Source organism: Rhipicephalus microplus, unplaced genomic scaffold (assembly GCF_043290135.1).
Source record: "Rhipicephalus microplus isolate Deutch F79 unplaced genomic scaffold, USDA_Rmic scaffold_28, whole genome shotgun sequence".
Classification (NCBI taxonomy): Eukaryota; Metazoa; Arthropoda; class Arachnida; order Ixodida; family Ixodidae; genus Rhipicephalus; species Rhipicephalus microplus.
Window position 1 is genome coordinate 4,637,502 of NW_027464601.1, and position 18,156 is coordinate 4,655,657.

The 18,156-nt window shown below is 42.6% G+C and overlaps 1 protein-coding gene across 2 annotated transcripts in view; it reads left to right on the forward strand.

The window, feature by feature from the left end:
• LOC142786711 (uncharacterized) overlaps positions 1 to 17,930 on the forward strand; it is a 60,813-nt gene extending 42,883 nt beyond the window's left edge. For both annotated transcript variants that reach the window (XM_075884346.1, XM_075884347.1), the window contains one exon: positions 16,910 to 17,930. In XM_075884346.1, coding sequence (XP_075740461.1) covers positions 16,910 to 17,710 — 801 coding nt within the window. In that variant the 3' untranslated portion in view covers positions 17,711 to 17,930. The remainder of the gene's footprint in view (positions 1 to 16,909) is intronic.
• The last annotated feature ends 226 nt before the right edge of the window (positions 17,931 to 18,156 follow it).

An 18,156-nucleotide genomic window follows, 5' to 3' on the forward strand; every position in this document is an offset into this window, starting at 1 on the left:
TACCGATCGGCAGTGTTTTCTGCCAACGTCCAGTTAATGTTGCAACGCCCCTTTAAATTTGAAGGTGGGCGTCATGGCAAAAAAAAAAACGTTCTTTAAGTAGGCGTTTTCACTGTTTAACAGTTGTATGAAGCAGTGAAACCATCTCTACAAGCGGTGACCTGCAGATTAATATAAAGCTATTCCTCATTGCGAATACTTCGAAAATATTCCATAATTTATATTCAAGTCGAGCTAATTCGAATACTCAACTATTCGATCGAATATTCGAAGCATTCAAATATTCGCACAACCTTAATATAATGAAATGTGGACGAAGGCGTTCGTTCCAATCTGTTGGAAGGTCGTGAGAATCGTCCCACTACTGAAGCCCGTAAATCACCGCTTTCACTTAGTTCATTCCGACCAGTCAGCCTCAATAGTTGTGTATCTAAAGTAATAAAAAGTGGTTGACAGAAGACTACAGTGGTAGATTAAAGCTAACAACTCACTTCCAGAACAGATTGCTAGCTTCAGACGATGGCGATGCACCATGGACTGCGTCTTTGACATCGTTACATTTGTAGAACATCAGATGAGCTGTGGAAACATGACTGTTGCGGCGTTCATAGAAAATAAGAAGGCGTTCTACTCTGTGTGTCGCCTTTCTGTGCTACATGGGCTTACCTCACTAGGGATTCACAGTCATATCCTTCAATGGATCGCCAACTTCATACGTAACAGACAAATGTACATTTCAACTAATAACGGAGACAGCGATCACTTCAACATGAGCAGTGGTGTACTTCAAGGAAGCGTTCTAAGTCCGCTTCTTTTCAATGCTGCAATGGCAGGTCTTCCAGAGGTACTGCCCGAAGCCTTGAACATATCCATGTATGCAGATGACAAATGTATATGGACGTCTCACAAATCACTGGAAGTGATCGAACATCGGCTTCAACAAGGACTAGATGCAATAAGTGATTACCTCAAAGAGCGAGGCATGTAGATTTCTCACGCTGAATCTGTAGTTCTGCCATTCACGAGAAAAACAGTGAAAAACTTGAAGCTTTCTAAGAATGGCCAGAGAATCGAATTCGCACGAAAGCGTCGCTTCCTTGGCGTTACCTTAAATAGCCAACTCAGATAGATTCAGAATAATGCTGATCTAGAAAGTCAAGTGAACCGCACCATAAATTTTATTCGTCGCATCGCGGGAACAACATGGGGTGGTACATCAGCGTCTTTATTCCACGTCCATCGAACACGAATTTGACAGAAAATTGCCTACTCTGCGCTGCGCCAGTTCTCCACAACACCTCTCAGACATCGCTACACCGACTTCAGCTGTTACAAGCACGAAGCTTACGCATATGTCTGGGGCTTCCACAGGCAACACCAAGTTTTCTGACACTGGCAAAGGCAAGAGAACCGAACTTCATAGTAATTAGAAATGTGGAGACATGTTGGCACCTCTTTCGTCTAGTCACGCAACAACCTTCCCATATGCTCATATCTAACATCGTCAACCGAGGTGGAGCGAAAATACACCATGTGTACTTACAGTACATTTCCCGGCTTCCTGTGTCGATGCATTGGCCACTGGACCAAAACTACCCTTCATGGCTGCTTGAGTTACCAACTATTTAACGTCAATAGAAGGACTTCCAAAAAACATACAGTGCCAACCGTTGCCGCATAGTAGTTGGCATCACATCATCTGTTTGACAGGTACCAAGGATATACTCACGTGTACACTGATGGCTCCATCACCAAAGAGGCATTGGCATCAGCATTCATAATTCCGGAATGGCACGAAGAATATGCATGTCGGTTCGGCCACCTCTCCTCTTCAACAACGTCGGAGCTCGTAGCGATTTTGCTAGCCATAAGCTTCATTAAACTGTCAACGACACTAAGAAAATGGGTGGTAATTACAAATTATCTGGCAGCACTGGCATGTGTGGAAAATGCCTCTTCAATACACATTGATGTGCGTATAGTATACGCCATACTAAAAGAGCTCTCAGAAGCTACAAAATCGAATCATCAAGTGGAATTTCAGCGGGTTCCCAGTCACTGCGGAATTAAGGAAAATGAAATCCGAATGAGTTGGTGAAACCCGATCAATTCTACGCAAACGTGTCTCATTCCGGTATCTCAGTATGATGTGTATTGAATTTTAAGAAAAACAAAACGTGAATTATGCCTGTGTACTTGGTTCACAGAGAAAACAAAAGAATCGACCCTATAATCTGTTGATCCTAATCTTGAATACCAATTAGACCATGACCTCCGAAGACGTATCGACACACTCATTCATCGCCTACGACTCGAAACTGCTTACACAAAGCACTTCCTACTTCATATTCAGCGTGCAACATTGTCAACATGTTCATGTGGCCACGACGACGAGAATATCTGTCACCTCTTGCTCGGCTGTCCGAAACACGAAACACGCCGAAGGCGACTAGAACAGAAACTGCATAGGTCAGATCTTGAGTGGCCATTCCGGTTGAATAAAATACTAGGTCCATGGTCATCCAAAACAAAAAACAAAGCAATGAAGGTGCTGCAACAGTTCTTCGAAGAACCGAAGATTTGTGACGAATACTGAGGGACAAAAGTTAAAAGTGAGCATGACGTCTACGTGTTTGTTCTGCCCATAGGAGAACTTTTGCTCTCACCCATGTAAGCCTGTATATATGCACATGTGCTATTGTTTTTTTTTCATATTTTTATTTGTACCGAATGAGGGAAAAGGAGTAGCTTTCGCCAAGTAACGGTGACAAAAACTCCTGTATTTATTTTCTATTTCAATAAAGAAAAGCTGTTGCACATAACAAAAGTAAGCCGCTTTCACATATTGCTAGCCCACATCTTAGTTCAGGTATTTTTCCTGATGAACTAAAGTTTGCGAGAGTACTTGTCACCCTTAAAGGTGGTAATAAAAATGGCCCTAACAATAGGCCTATCTCAATATTATCTATATTCTCTAAAGTATTTGAGACAGTTATCAACCTACGACTTTCAAATCTCTTATTGCAAGAAAATATGATAATACAACAGTATAGCTTCCCGAAAAAATCTACTAAAACAGTGCAACTAGACTACAAAAATTTTTTGACAATTTCGAACATAAGTTACCTACTATAGGTACTTTTTTCGACTTTAGAAAAGCGTTTGTTCCGGTTAAGCACTATATTTTTTTACGGAAACTCCCTTCATATGGAGTCAGAAACTCCCTTCATATGGAAAGGCTCTAGAACTTATAAAAAAGTTTTCCAAGTCGTCGGCAACAGTACGCCGGTCTTGGCAACACCAAATATAACGTATAAGCAAAGTCCCTTAATACCGTTCTGGTCACGAAACTTCTCCGTCACTCTATGGGAGAGCTTGATATGGTGCCAAGAGCGGCCGCTACGCGGCGCAAGTCGTCCTAGGGGGGCCATCGCCCCGCTGCGCCCGGCGGAACGTACTGGCCGCGGCGGCATCCCGAAGGCGTTGTGTGGTGGCAACTCGCGGTTTCTGCATCAGCGAAACGCGAACTTCATGTGCCAGTGCACCGTGCTCAAGATGGACGGCATGAAAATTTGAATGAACAATGCCTAAGACGGGCTGTGTGACGGGTTGCAGCTCCGGATACCGAAGCAACAAAGAAAAGGCGTCGCTCTTCTGTTTCCCAAGTAGCGCCGAACTCCGAGAGAAATGAAGCGAGCTATACCGCGGTTGGAAGCTGGCGGTTTCAGCTTCGAAAGTAAGAATGTTTGTGTCTGCGAAAAGCATTTTGATGCTAGCGACGTTGTGAGAACCGACGAGCACATCGTGAACGGGGTGGTCGTGTCGCTTCCTTTCGGCCCCCTTTTGACCAAAGACTCCATTTTGGATTACCTCGGCGGATATGTGGCCAAGAAGTTTTCTACTTTGGATTGCTTAGGCTGCATCGAAACGATGTCGAGCACAACACGTCAGCCATCTGCCTTGATCCAAACAAAATCGAGGGGCTATTTGAAAGTACCTAGCAGCCGTCTTCTTGCTCTCCTGAAAATTGTTGCAGAACATGTAGAGACGTACACGGTGCAAAACATTGCATGCGGTGACGTGTACGCGAGGATTGTTGAGGGCATTTTGCTCGACAGCCGCACAGCGTCAGCAAGTGTAGGTTGTCTGTTGCACTTTTTAGGGACAACATCTGAGGTTGTACACTTTTTTTTTGAGATGTAGATTACATTTCTTCACTCGAGAAAAAAAAAACAAAGCCTCGCGGGCAACTGTGCGCAGTTCATGCCCTGGAAGTGGTGGGCGGAAGCCACAGTGTTAAGCATAATGGCTGTGTATGTGAGCACGCCTTCCCATTTGTATATAGTGTTGTATATCTTATATACATTACACTGTAATATTTTCGTACTATTCATATTTATCTGCATATAGTGTAAATAGTGTATATTCAAATACAGTTTATTTTAGGCAGTGAGCTAAGGCAGAGTGCAGCTGTTAATGAAACGAAATACAGATTGTACAGTAGAGTCACAGATTGTGTAACATTGCTCAGAACAGTTGCAATAGTTTCTAGTGCTTTTCTTCTCCAAAGTGTTGTTCTCAGTGTATTTTGTGTAAATAAATGTTTTCCAACTTTCTCCCCATTACATGCACCATATGTGAATCTCCCATTCATAAGTACACACCTGTCTACTAGGCGGCGTATCATTAGCACCAAATTTAAGATTTATTGCACGCCTTAAATCATAACCGCCCTCCCCTCCCACCCAAAAAATAAAAACAAATGTGTGATGAGGTACCTCGGTAGTGGCAGAGGCGGCCAAGCGGCTAGCACTGGCATCAAAAGGAACTTCCAGATTAGGCTGCTGTACTTTAGTTCCCAGAGAAATCATGGGTTGTCGGCCGGTAAATAATAATGCCCTAAACAGTAAACACAAGGAAACGTCAAGCGGCGGGTGTCCCGTGTAAACTGCGTGGAAAGAAGTGATCAATCAAATGTTGGGCACGTTTAGAGCGGTCGCGAAAGCCCTCGGCATCGAAAGTCCCCGCGTCAAAAAAGCGATCGGCGCTCACAAACGTGTGTCCAAAACAACTGCGCATTTGGGTATAAACTCAATTGAAAGGTCTGGAATAAAACTTCTGTCTGAACCATTCAGTTCATTTGAATACTTGGGTAGTAGCGCGCGAGAGGCGAGCCGGATATAAACCAATGTGATTGCTCCTGTACTACCCAGTCGTGTTTCGTTTCGTTCACCTTCCTCCCCCTATTAGCGGCCCTACCAGAATATAAAGCTCACCTACCGCATAAACATAATCGCCCTTTGGCCGGGCGCAAATACAAACATGTTGTCGAGCAGATCAAGCAGTAGCTGCTCGCATCAAGAGCATGGAGCATAAGCATCGTCTTTCAACACTTGCGAGCTATAGCTCGCAAGTACCGCTTCGAGGCATCGTAAGTATGCATATAATTGGGCTATGAGGCAATTATTTACACAATGCGTTATCGCGCGGTGTGAGAACACTTTTAATGTGCTGCTGTTTATAAGGTGGGCCTGCACTTCCAAGTAAACTACGCGTGCGTTCCAAAGTAAACAGCTCTCATTCGTCGTCGACACTGGATCCCGTTTCAACTTATTTATCTGTTGGCATTGATGCATTCAGAGACGTTTAAACAAAGGTAACAGGAAGAACAGCACGCACATAATTGCGTCGAAACGTCGGCCGCAGTGCGCATACAAGCCCAGCAGTGGCGGCGGCTTGTGGCCCCCATACGACGGGTGGCGCCTCTAGCGACAGATTTTGTCCCTATATCAACCTTCGGGCGGAGTTTCGTGACCAGAAAAGCATTGACGGACTCTGGTATAAGTAATATGATCAGTGACGTTACGCAGATATCAATCTTAGCACCTTTGGTTTTCTTAATTCACATCTATGATATACCTAAGATACAAATAACACCCTAGGTTGTTTTCTATGCGCACGTCACGACGATATAATTTGCTGGTAATTCCATTATACACCTTCAACCAAACCTATCTATGGCTCACACATTTTTCTGTTTGGCTTAAGTGTAAGAGATTATAACTAAATACCCAAAAAGCTGAATATGCTTTATTTCACCCACGCAATCAAGCTATTGCAAGCAAGCCTACAACAACAATTGAAGGGTGGGAAATTGAACGTGTCACAGAGCAGATTTTTCTTGGGATACTTTTTCAAGAACACTTAGACTGGCCCTTACACACAAACTGCGTTCGTAACAGATATAAAGATCCACGTGTATGCTCTGCGAATTGCGAAAACTCCTTCCTTTTTGGTAAAAAAAACAGCTATATCATTTGATTGTTAACTAATATCTGCATTCATGTCTTCTGGTATGAAGAAATACGACTAAAACAAACATTGATAAAATTCACATATTGCGAAAGAGAGCCATACGACTAATATTAGGGGTTTATTTCAGGCATCAAACCGTGCCTCTATTTAAGGGACATAAGAAACTTACGGTAACCAACCTCATAAAACAAAACTTCGCAATGCCTATTTATAAACAGGTACCAACTGATTGCTCATGGTTTTATCAGAGACACCTCCCGAGTTGTCACAGTCACAACGTACGGCATAGGGTGTTCACATATGAGAAACCACGTACGAATTACGGCACATAAAATCTGTTCTATCAAATCGCGGATTTTCTCAACGAACAACCAATTTTAGCTTCTTTAATTGATAATAAAGTCTCATATAGTATTTTTGAAAAGAAGATACAGGAAGAATTCGTACCTATGTGCAAACATAATCACCTTCATTGTTTTTGTTTCACACTCCTTGAAATATTTTTCGTTTGTAATTCACACTAACGTTTCGTTATATTATCTAAACTGTATTTATTCTATTATCAAACGTATCGCTTATTGATGCTGTTACTTTTGGTGTTTGAGACCTTGTGTAACAAAAGTTCAAGTTTCTTCTTGTATTTTACCTATTTTACTTTAGCGTTTCTTCATATCCTCTGCATTTTCTTTAATTTGTGTGATGCATATATTTTTTATTTATTTCATTGCTTGGCCAATTTTGCTGATATATGATTTTTCGTACGCGCAAGTTTTGCGTGTAGAAACTCATCTGCGCTTACTTCTTATTATCTTTTTACTTCACAGTAATCACTGTGTCATTTTGGTGGGTACTTGGTTCACAGGGGGCAGGCTCCTTGTTAGGCTTTTATGCCTTTTCGCCGCTCCCCAAGGCAAATCGTACCTTTTGTAAAGGATGAGACTCAGAGACAATGCCCGTTCACTGGACCGGTTGTTCTTTATTTGATCTTTCTCTTCTTCTACCTTCTCTTAGCTGACCACGTGCCATAACCAACTTATTGTTTCGAGCCAACTTAGTCATTAACTTATGACCAGGTACGACAACGTATTTACAGATGTTCCTCGCAAAACGCACCTCATACAGTGCAAGCTAAGATTGACCATGGATAAACCCGTAAGCACACGGTCATACCCTAAGCCATTTGCTACAAAAAAAGTGGTACAGAAAGAAATAGCAGACATGCTAAGACAAGGCATCATAGAACCATTGGAGTCTGCTTGCAAATCACTTATAGTATTTGTGAAGAAGAAGGACGGAATGATGCGTTGGAGCATCGATTTCAGACTACTTAACAATAATATAGTCAATGATAACGAGCCTATACCCCGTGTAGATAAAGTATTTCGTCTGCTTGCACAAGCAAAATACTTTTCAAAGTTTGACTTCGCTAAGGGCTTCTGGAAGGTTCCCATAGAACAAGGCTCTAAACCAAAGACTGCTTTTTTTACAGCATCAGGACTGTACCAATTTAGATTCATGCCGTTTGGTATTAAAACCGCTCCAGCCGTGTTTAACCACTTCATAAGGAAAGTGGTAGCAGACATACCGCACGTTTATTACTACTTTGACGATGTGCTCATTGCTACTGAAACCTGGGCTGAACATGTAGCTATACTTGAGTCGTTTCTCGAGCGAGTTTGCGAGGCTGGTTTGACCATACAGCCAAAAAAGAGTAAGATTGGCTAAGAGTAAGTCGAATATCTCGGTCATCTCGTTGGGTAGGGCGTTATTCGACCGCCGGTCAAAACACTCGACAAAATACAGGCTGCGAATGCCCATAAACTAAAAAGTATGCTTGTTCTTGGGCCTTACAGGTTATTACAGAGATTTCGTGCACAACTACACTGAAGTTTATTTTGCCTTGACCGAATTGATCAAGAAGAGGGCGCCTAACAAAGTCCTCTGGGGAGAACGGGAACAGACGTCCTTTGATGAACTGAAGGTTTTGCTATCTGCGCCTTCCAATTTAAAAGCGCCTAATTTTTCAAAACCGTTTGTACTCCGCACCGATGCATCATCGAGAAGTGTATGTGCCATACTCATACAGCCTCACGAAAGAATACTGCATCCAGTGTCATACGCAAGCCGTAGACTACAACCACGTGAAGCGGCATACGCTACAGTAGAGCGAGAGGTCCTGGCTCTTACGTGGGTGGTCGGTCCGGAAATATCAGATTTTCTTATTCGGACGCACATTCATTCTACAGAGGGACCACAAACCACTTGTGTACATCAAGGCAGTCAAGCATGTGAACAGCCGCGTGTTACGGTGGAGCCTCATTCTTATAAAGTACGACTTATCGGTCAAATATGCAACAGGCAGTGACAATATATGCGCAGGTTACATGAGCCGTTTGCCAACTTCGTGAGAAACGTCTCCATAAAGAATCGATGCCCAGTGGTATTATAGCTTGTGATGTGAACCTTACAGCACCATACAAGTGTCATAACGCTTTACTTCTGTGACTTGTTTCTAGTTTTTTCTGGTGTGTACTTTTGTGACCGAATGTGCCGAGTGTGCGGGGCTCAGAACTGCTATAGTGTGCTGTGGTGCTTACGCGTTTGTTTCCGTCTGCGAATGAACGTGTCCCCAGTGCCCTCAACTTCTTGTACCGGAATAACTTTCTTAAGTGGGGGGTAACGTGATGTCTTCGCATGTGAAAAGCTGGCATAGCAGACGACAGCGCCACATCACCTGGAAGGTGACAAAAATGAAAGGGCATTGAAGCGTGCCCAGTAAAAAAAGCGAAGGCGCTCGGGCAGATTAAAGCTGTTCGGACGCCGACAAGATGACGCAAGGGAGCCTAGGGCGAACCGGAAACTACGCACGAGGTTCGAAAGGCTGGGTTCCTGTCCTCGAGCCGTTGACGTCCTCGGGGCTCGGGGTGTGGGTGTGGCCAGGCACGAGTTCTGTGTGGATGGTCCAGCGGACATCTCCGGTACGGCGAGTCGGCTCAGCAGCCCCTCCTGTTTACCCCAGCACGAGACCCGGGTTGTGATATCATAACAACGAAAGCTGTTATGAAATGACAACACACAGAACACACACACACACACATCACACACACACACACACACACACACACACACACACACATATATATATATATATATATATATATATATATATATATATATATATATATATATATATATATATATATATATATATATATATGAGATATAACAGACAATAATGCCAAGGAAGGTGTAGGAGAAGATATGAGGCCAATTGTAATGTAAATGAGAAGAATGAAAAGTGGGTGAAAAGATAACTTGCCGAGGGCAGGATCCTGCCCTCGGATCCTGCCCACGGCAAGTTAATTTACATTACAATTGGCCTAATAACTTCCCCTATACCTTCCTTGGCGTTATTGTCTGTTATATCTCATTAATATTGTAAAAACATTACAATACAAGCATTTGATTGAATTTGATTACAAGCAATTGATTCTGTCCCGCGCTCGTTGCGGCTCCATAAGTTGTCTTTTCTTGGCCTACATCATGATGTTGTCCAGTGGATAACAGGTTATTTGCATAATCGTACCCAATGTGTCCTGATAAACGGCTGTAAATCAGGTGCTGTGAATGTTAGTTCTGGTGTTCCGCAGGGGTCTGTTTTAGGGCCCCTGCTTTTCCTTGTATATATTAACAATATTGTAATTTGTCCTGCAAAGTACGCCTTTACGCAGACGACTGCGTTGTTTATCGCAGTATCAAAAGCCCACTTGACATGGACTATCTTCAAAGCGATCTCGACCATATCCAAACGTGGTGTGCAAAATGGAAAATGACTTTGAATATTGCGAAATGTAAGCACGTCTCCTTCACACGCAGTCTCAGCCCTGTTTTATCAAAATACACTTTGGGAAGTACGCATCTTGATACAGTGCTAGATTATAAATACCTCGGCGTCTATTTTTCATCTAACCTAACCTGTAAACGTCAGATTGAACACGTGTCCTTTTCTGCTTCCCGCATGCTCAACTTTCTAAAACGCAACTTCAGTGATGCTCCTCCAAAAGTTAAAGAACTTTTATATTTCACCAACGTAAGATGCATTACGGAGTACGCCTGCGCCGTGTGGGACCCACAATTTGAAAATTTATGTACACTGCTAGAACGCGTCCAGAACCGCACCGCCCGATTTGTAACTAAAAATTATAGTTTTCGCACTAGCATTACATTATTTAAATCAGATTTGGGCTGGGAAACACTAAGTAAACGTCGGTTGCATCAAAAACTTGAACTACTATATCGTATTTATTTCAATAAGACTGGTCTTGATCCTAAAATTTTCTTACTAACCCCGCACTTTGTATCTAAGCGACGCGACCATGAATGGAAAATTTGTGAAATTGATTGCCGTACTGATGTGTACAAGGGTTCTTTCTTTCCCCATTCCATTGAGGCTTGGAATAAACTACCAGGTAATATTGTTAATTGTACATCTGATGCTCTGTTTCACACGTTTTTGTCGCACATGTAAATTTTTCATTGTGGCACTGCTTGTACATTTGACGCGCTATTGTGCAGATTTGTACCACTTATTCTCATGTCAGTTCTCTTTTTCCTTTTCTTTTTTTTCCCATATGATGAATCGTATTCATGTATTTGCATATACCCCCCTGCTGTAATGCCTTGTTGGCGCTGCAGGTAAAATGAATAAATAAATAAATAAATGTATATATATATATATATATATATATATATATATATATATATATATATTGTTTAGTAGATCCTCCGTGAGTGGTCACGACGTGGTTTATTTCGACGTTTCGGCCTAGAGTCTGGCCTTCATCAGGATTCTGATGAAGGCCAGACTCTAGGCCGAAACGTCGAAATAAACCACATTGTCACCATTCACGGAGGATTTCCTGGACTATATGCAACGATACGGCCACTCAACCACCATGCTGATATATATATATATATATATATATATATATATATATATATATATATATATATATATATATATATATACCGACGAGTCTCGCAGTATTCTGCGCAAACATGCCGGTGTTTTTGATGTCGCACAGCTACAGGCTCCGCCATAATTTACTTCGTCTCTTGTTAAGCCCCGCATGTACGTTTTGTCTTTCCGCAGACCTCGCAGAGAGAAATCATACCTTGTGTCACCTTGGGAACGTGCATTGATAAATGAACAGGTTTGCGAGATGCTAAAGAAACAAGTTATTCAGGAATCATGTAATCCACGGGCTGCTCACATAGTTCTAGTCCAAAAGAAAGATGAAACATGGCGATTTGCGCTGAATACCATTGCATCAACGCCAACACGAAAAAAAATCGTATACTTGCTACCACGGATTGATGACGTAATAGGGTGTCTTTCGTAAGCTTCTTACTTTTCGTATCTTTATTTGCGGCCAGGGTGTTGGCAGATTTTATTGCACGAGGAAGACAAAGAGACAACGGCATTTGTTACACCAGACGTACCTTTTGAACTTAAGGTGATGGCATTCGGGCTGTGCAATGCCCCTGCAATTTGGCGGGCTTCATGGACAGCATTCTGCGTGGTTTGAATTGGGAAGTTTACATGTGTTATTTCGGCGATGTTTGATTTTCGGACGCACTCTCACTGAGCAGAACGCGCGCCTCGGTGTCGTGCTGGGTAGCCTTGCAAAGCACGCTTGATGCTAAACTCAAAGAATTGTCGTTTTCGATAGTGCCAAACACTCGTCAATAGGTAATGTCGTTTTCGAGAGTGTAACACTCACCATGGCTACTCGAGAAGTCGGGAAAAAAGAGATCACGAACGTTAAGCCCCTGCAATGGACTGCTTATTTTGGATGTTCACTGAGGAGAGCACTGGATAGGCAGACACGTCAGGGTCATATTTCTTAAGTGGTTATTCGGTTTCTCTTGTCCTTGTTTGTTTCTGTGTTTCAGTGAATTTTAATGCAAGCTGGTCGTCTTGAATAGTTCACTCACTTTGTCAGGCGTCTCTTATCAGGCATGGGCTATGAACGCGAGCTAATTGTACATTATGGTTTTTTGAGAATAAATATAATAACGCGCAATGGCGAGCCTTGATAACGAGAAGTGATAGGTACTGCATGCCAAGTGCATCCTCCGTTCAGTGTGTGTTTATGTCTGTGTGCGTGGGTGTGTGTGTGTGTTTGTGTGGTGTGCGCATGTGAGCACGTGTGTGTGTGTTTGTGTGCGAGCATGCGTGCGCGTGTGTGACCAGATGGCGGTGAGTGTAACCCAAGCCACCATGTCTACATGTGACGCTGACTGACACTCCCACGTTTAAATTCACATACAAACCCAATAATTTGCCTGGGGGGATAGCCGCCTTGGTAGCTTAGTGGTACAGCATCGAACGCGTTATCGAAAGTCGCAGGTTCAGTCCCTGCCCACTGCAAGTTATCTTTTCACCCACTTTTCTTTCTTCACATTTACCTTACAATTGCGTCTAATAACATCCCTTATACATTCCTTGGCATGATTGTCTGTTAGATCTTATTATTATGGTGTCCAAAAACACGAAAAAACAAGCCTTTTAGTATACACTTCTTTCCTTTGTATATATATATATATATATATATACATGTACTCATACAAAGGAGTGGTGTGGTAGTGAAAGTGGCCGCAGTCAAATATTAAAGCACATCCGCGTGAGAACCGGAACAACAGAAGCGTTTATTTTGACAGTTTTGGACAGAGTTTGGCGTTAGTCAACAATCAGGTTACACAATGTTTGCTGTCATATTTATGTTGTTCTGTGCGAAAAAATGAGAGAGAACAATAACAAAGCCGTAAAAACTTATATATAATCAAAATGGAAAAAACTTCCAGGGGTCACTGTGCTATGCGAGTGGTGTCGTGAGTGCTTATTTTCTTAGAAGCATTGCATTCGGTGTGCGTGGGTGGCCGTCCCTCAAGTGTAGACGATGGCCGGCTAAGTTGGAAGCTCCTTTTTTCACAGCGAAAGCTGTTAGGACATCACAACTCAGGTTACGCGCAGGTGTCCGCCACCGCCGCCGCCGCGGCCGGTGTCCGTAACCAAAATGAGAAAAAAAAAACTCGCACCAAAGGCACGGTAAAGCTCAAACCCGGGTCCGCAGGGTGCTCGCCCAGTATTCTACCACTGAACGACACTGGTGCTTGTGACTTGTTGGGAAACTTGCCATAGGCAGGCTTGATGTCTGGAAAGCAGTCGCGTTAATTAAACGTTTTAAAACAGCGAAAGAACAGCCAGTGGTCGCACAATGCGAATAGCGTAAGGAGTGGGCCATCCAATGCTCCAGGAAAACACGAGAGATTGTTCTTGTTCCTCTAATAACTGTGGCGCATACCCACTTGTGCTATCATTCATCATCGTCGTTTGCCACTGCATGAAAATTGCACGAAATTCCTCACTAGTGTGTAGAGGATACTACACTTCTCAGAAGAATGACGAAAATTACCACAGCGAATGCCGGGCTAAAACCCAAAAAATTATTAATAATGTCTTAGTGGGCATCAAGCAACTGTGCTTGCTGTAGTTACTGAATGGGTGTTTTGGAAAGACTCTGAAAGGCCACTCTTCTAGCTTTCGCTGTGTCTGTGCTGCACCATCCGTGCAGGCCTGGTGTTTTTTGACCAATCGTCACTAATCAGGCGTCGATCACCTGGGCTCAGTGGGACTGTCGGCTGGCGTCTTTCTTCTACCGCGTAAGACGGCGTCCCGAGACCCCAGCGAGGCGACGCGGGCAGAAAATTTTCTTGAATTTCAGGGGGTTCCACGCATTATCGCCTCAAGAAGGGAATGGGCATTTAACGCGAATACTATTTTGTTCTGACAAGCCACGTTCGGGGGCTCTTAGTTCTGTATGCGGTAGCTGTTAGACATGTCGAGCTTATAACCATTGATCGGTTAGTAATAGAGATCAAAATGGACGGCAGTATGTACTACATTAGAAAGGCTGTAGTTCCACTGAAATACAAAAAGATACGTCCAATTCTGCAGTCCCGGTCGCAGTTACAGTGCCGCGAAATGTAGAAATCTCATATATATATATATATATATTCATCATCATCCTCAGCCTGACTACGTCCACTGCAGGACAAAGGCCTCTCCTATGTTCCGCCAGTTAACCCGGTCCTGTGCTTGCTGCTGCCAATTTATACCCGCAAACTTCTTAATCTCATTTGCCCACCTAACCTTCTGTCTCCTCCTAACCCGCTTGCCTTCTCTGGGAATCCAGTCAGTTACCCTTAATGACCAGCGGTTATGCTGTCTACGCGCTACATGCCCGGCCCATGTCCATTTCCTCTTCTTGATTTCAACTATGATATCCTCAACCCCCATTTGTTCCCTAATCCACTCTGCTCTCTTCTTGTCTCTTAAGGTTACACCTACCATTTTTCTTTCCATTGCTCGCTGCGTCGTCCTCAATTCAAGCTGAGCCCTCTTTGTAAGTCTCCAGGTTTCTGCTCTGTAGCTAAGTACCGGCCAGATACAGCTGTTATATACCTTTCTCTTGAGGAATAGTGGCAATCTACCTGTCAGAATTTGAGAGTGCTTGCCAAATGTGCTCCACCCCAATTTTATTCTTTTAGTTACTTCAATCTCGTGGTTCGGCTCCGCGGTTATTACCTGCCCTAAGTAGACATAGTCTTTTACAACTTGAAGTGCACTAGTACCAGTCTCCAATATATATATATATATATATATATATATATATATATATATATATATTTATATGCCTCTTTTCATGGTGGTAAATTGGTTGAGGGTGTTAAAATGAATGGCCAGTAAAGTTTAGGTGCTTTGATTGAGGTACATTTTGGGCTGATTTTCTGTGGGCTCTGTGATAATTGAAACGAATCAACGAATCCTAAAAGATGTTTTTGTCTCTCTGATGTATTGCATGCTACCGACATTGTATTGAAGTAGATATATCCTTTCGATGTCTTGTACGTAAAGTGATGCGAGAAACAAGCAATGCAACCAGCACATAATCCAAGTATCTCTCGTATTAACGCCCGAGGGAATCTAACATGCGATTCCTTTCTAGTGGTGTATCTTGTTAAACAGTGATAAAGTAGGACTGACCTTGCAAACTGTCGAGAAGTACACTGCACCATATTACCTAAATAACCCTCAAAAAAGCTTATGAAACACGCGTCACTGGTAAGCAGACATGGATACGATTCCTTCCTTGAAAAAAATTGTTGAATAGCATGAATGCTGTTTTAAGGATATTGAGGGAGCTCTTGGTTTTACTACGTGAATATGCAGAGCACTCGGCAGCCAACAAGTGTAAGTGTAGACATAGTTTTGATGCAAAGCATACTAATTGATTCCGATGTTATTTTCGTCAATACATTATACATACACCTTGTCCATTCGGCAAAGCCTTTCTTGTCTCTTGCAATGAAGTCTACGTGGTACGGTGTTCTGTAGTAAATTTAAACTTGTCGTACATTAATTCTTGAAATTAAGTTTATAAGACAGGTTCTAGACTGGAGAAGTCTGAGACGCGATTGAGACAAAAATAAATTGCAAACCACAGAGCGATTTCGTACGTTGAAAAGCGCCAGAAGCTTTAACTTGATGACAAGGATTGCTTTTTTTTTACGTTTCTTACTTTACATTTCAATGAGTGTTGTCGAAAGACTTATTTGTGTTTTGAGACAATGAATACCGAGGATACGGGTATAAGGCTACCGCTCATGTTCGCTAAATGCATGTACGCCCTTATATTCTCATATAGATGCCTGTGAATCATCTCGAGTGTAAAAAAGTGATTTCGGAGCCTTTCTTATGGCGTGCTTAGTGTTTACACGTTGTTTTTACCTTGCAAAACCTAGAAAAAATCACTGTAGGAATGTTTCACTTTCTGCTAAAATCTGATTAAAATGTGCCTTACACAACAAACAATATTTAGGAAGGTCTTCGTGGCTTTAACTTGGCATTAGCATAAGCTCCATGAATAAAAACAAACGAGAACCCTAAAAAATATATTATTTAGACCACAGCCATGCCTACTAATGGAGAGGGGGGGTGACCGCTCTTTCTGGTCACCTCAGAGGCGAGAGCTTAAATGCATCCCTATACACTAACATGACAAAGAGGGAGCAGACCTTTGACCTCGTAGTTTACATACGATGCAGAGAGGGCACTACGACAAACTCGCAGTCTCCCCCTCCTCCACCCCTTCCTCCCTGAAAGGGAACCCTGGGCATGCCTATAGTTGTGACGCGTATGATACACTCATCCACCTCTCTAATCAGGCCAGTAACCACACTTTTTCGCGTGAAATACTGCTCTTCATGAAATAATGTATAACAAACAAGTTAGCTAACGTTAGATCAAACACCACATCATTTGCGGCTATTTATCTTGTATTGCGATCACCCGAATTGGGCCACAGAGTTTTCAATGTAGATTTGTATTTTCGTTTGGTGCCAGCATTTTAGGTATTAAAAAAATGTTTCACTAGTTAAGAGCATGTGTTGAGACTACAGTTCAATCCATGATCACCCGATCAAAGCCACCTAGGTTGGAACTTCAGTTTTCGTTCTTCTTTTTATGCAGATGGGCAGATGCAGAGGAGGAGTCTGCCTCGAGCTTCAGCATTACATGCGGCTGGAAAGCTTCAGGCGAAGTCTTTCCCCCGGATCAAAAGTGTCCAGTCACGAAAAAACTGAAATAGATGAGGATGTCTGGAACCCTCTTATCAAGACCAGTGGACATTATTCAACAAAAAATATTCTGCGCAAAGAAAGTAGCGATCGGCATGCCGTCCAAGTTTTCAGTGAAACCGCAAATCTCAGCAGTGGCGCCGGAATTCGTACCTGTGACTCAGTAGCTCTATCTGACACACAGAGACTTTGGCGCGAAAAACGGGCTGCGCCACGTATGAGCATTATCGCAAAACATAAGCCTGATGGGAGTTTCAATAAAAAGAACACACACGTAAACACAGGATATGGTGTTCTGCGCCATCGTTATAATAAGGGCAGGAGCAATTTCGATAAGGTAAAGCATCATCTAGTGCAACACAAGAGGAAATATGTGTTAGCTGCGTTAGCCACTGCCGTTAGCACAACTGCCATCAGCTTGAAGGTCGCTAAAATTACTATGAAGCCAGAGTGCCGCAATGGCCGGCGTAAGTGCAAAGGATCTGAAGAGGATGAAACTGAAGAAGACGATGTGAAGCCTCCCACTAACTCAAGGAAAAAACACCGTATAAAGAGCAGCGCTGGCAGCTATAGAGAGACAGGGAAAGAAAGCAAGCGCAAAGACTCGAAAAGCAAAATTGACAAGACAGAAACTCCTGATAAAAAGGAGAATAGTAAGAATAATACGCAGCTTGACGACGAAAAACGACAGTGAAAGCAGCACTCTTGTCTTCGAATTCGCGACACCAAGAAGGCGTATCATGTCATACCCACTTCTGTGCATGAACGACGCGTAACTCAAGAATGCATGCCAAAAATGCCAAAATAACTGTAAAAATTTTTAGGTCTGACCAGTGTTCCATTTACTTCTAGTGAAATAGTTAAGCGTGAGAATGAGAATAAATTGAAAAACGATTATGTTCGCGAGGTCATTAGCACTTGTGGTTTCACTTCCATCTCCACAGACAAAGAATATAAACATTCTCAACAACATGCAAAAAGTTTTTCGTCACTTCTCAGAAACTATTGGGTCTATAAAATGTCACTTAATTTCTGGCATTTACTGATGGACTTCAAAGCATTTAACATGATTCTGATAATTAAAAAGAAGAACTGTAGCTGTCTTCAGCTGCACTTAAGGGGTCAAACACATTCTTATAT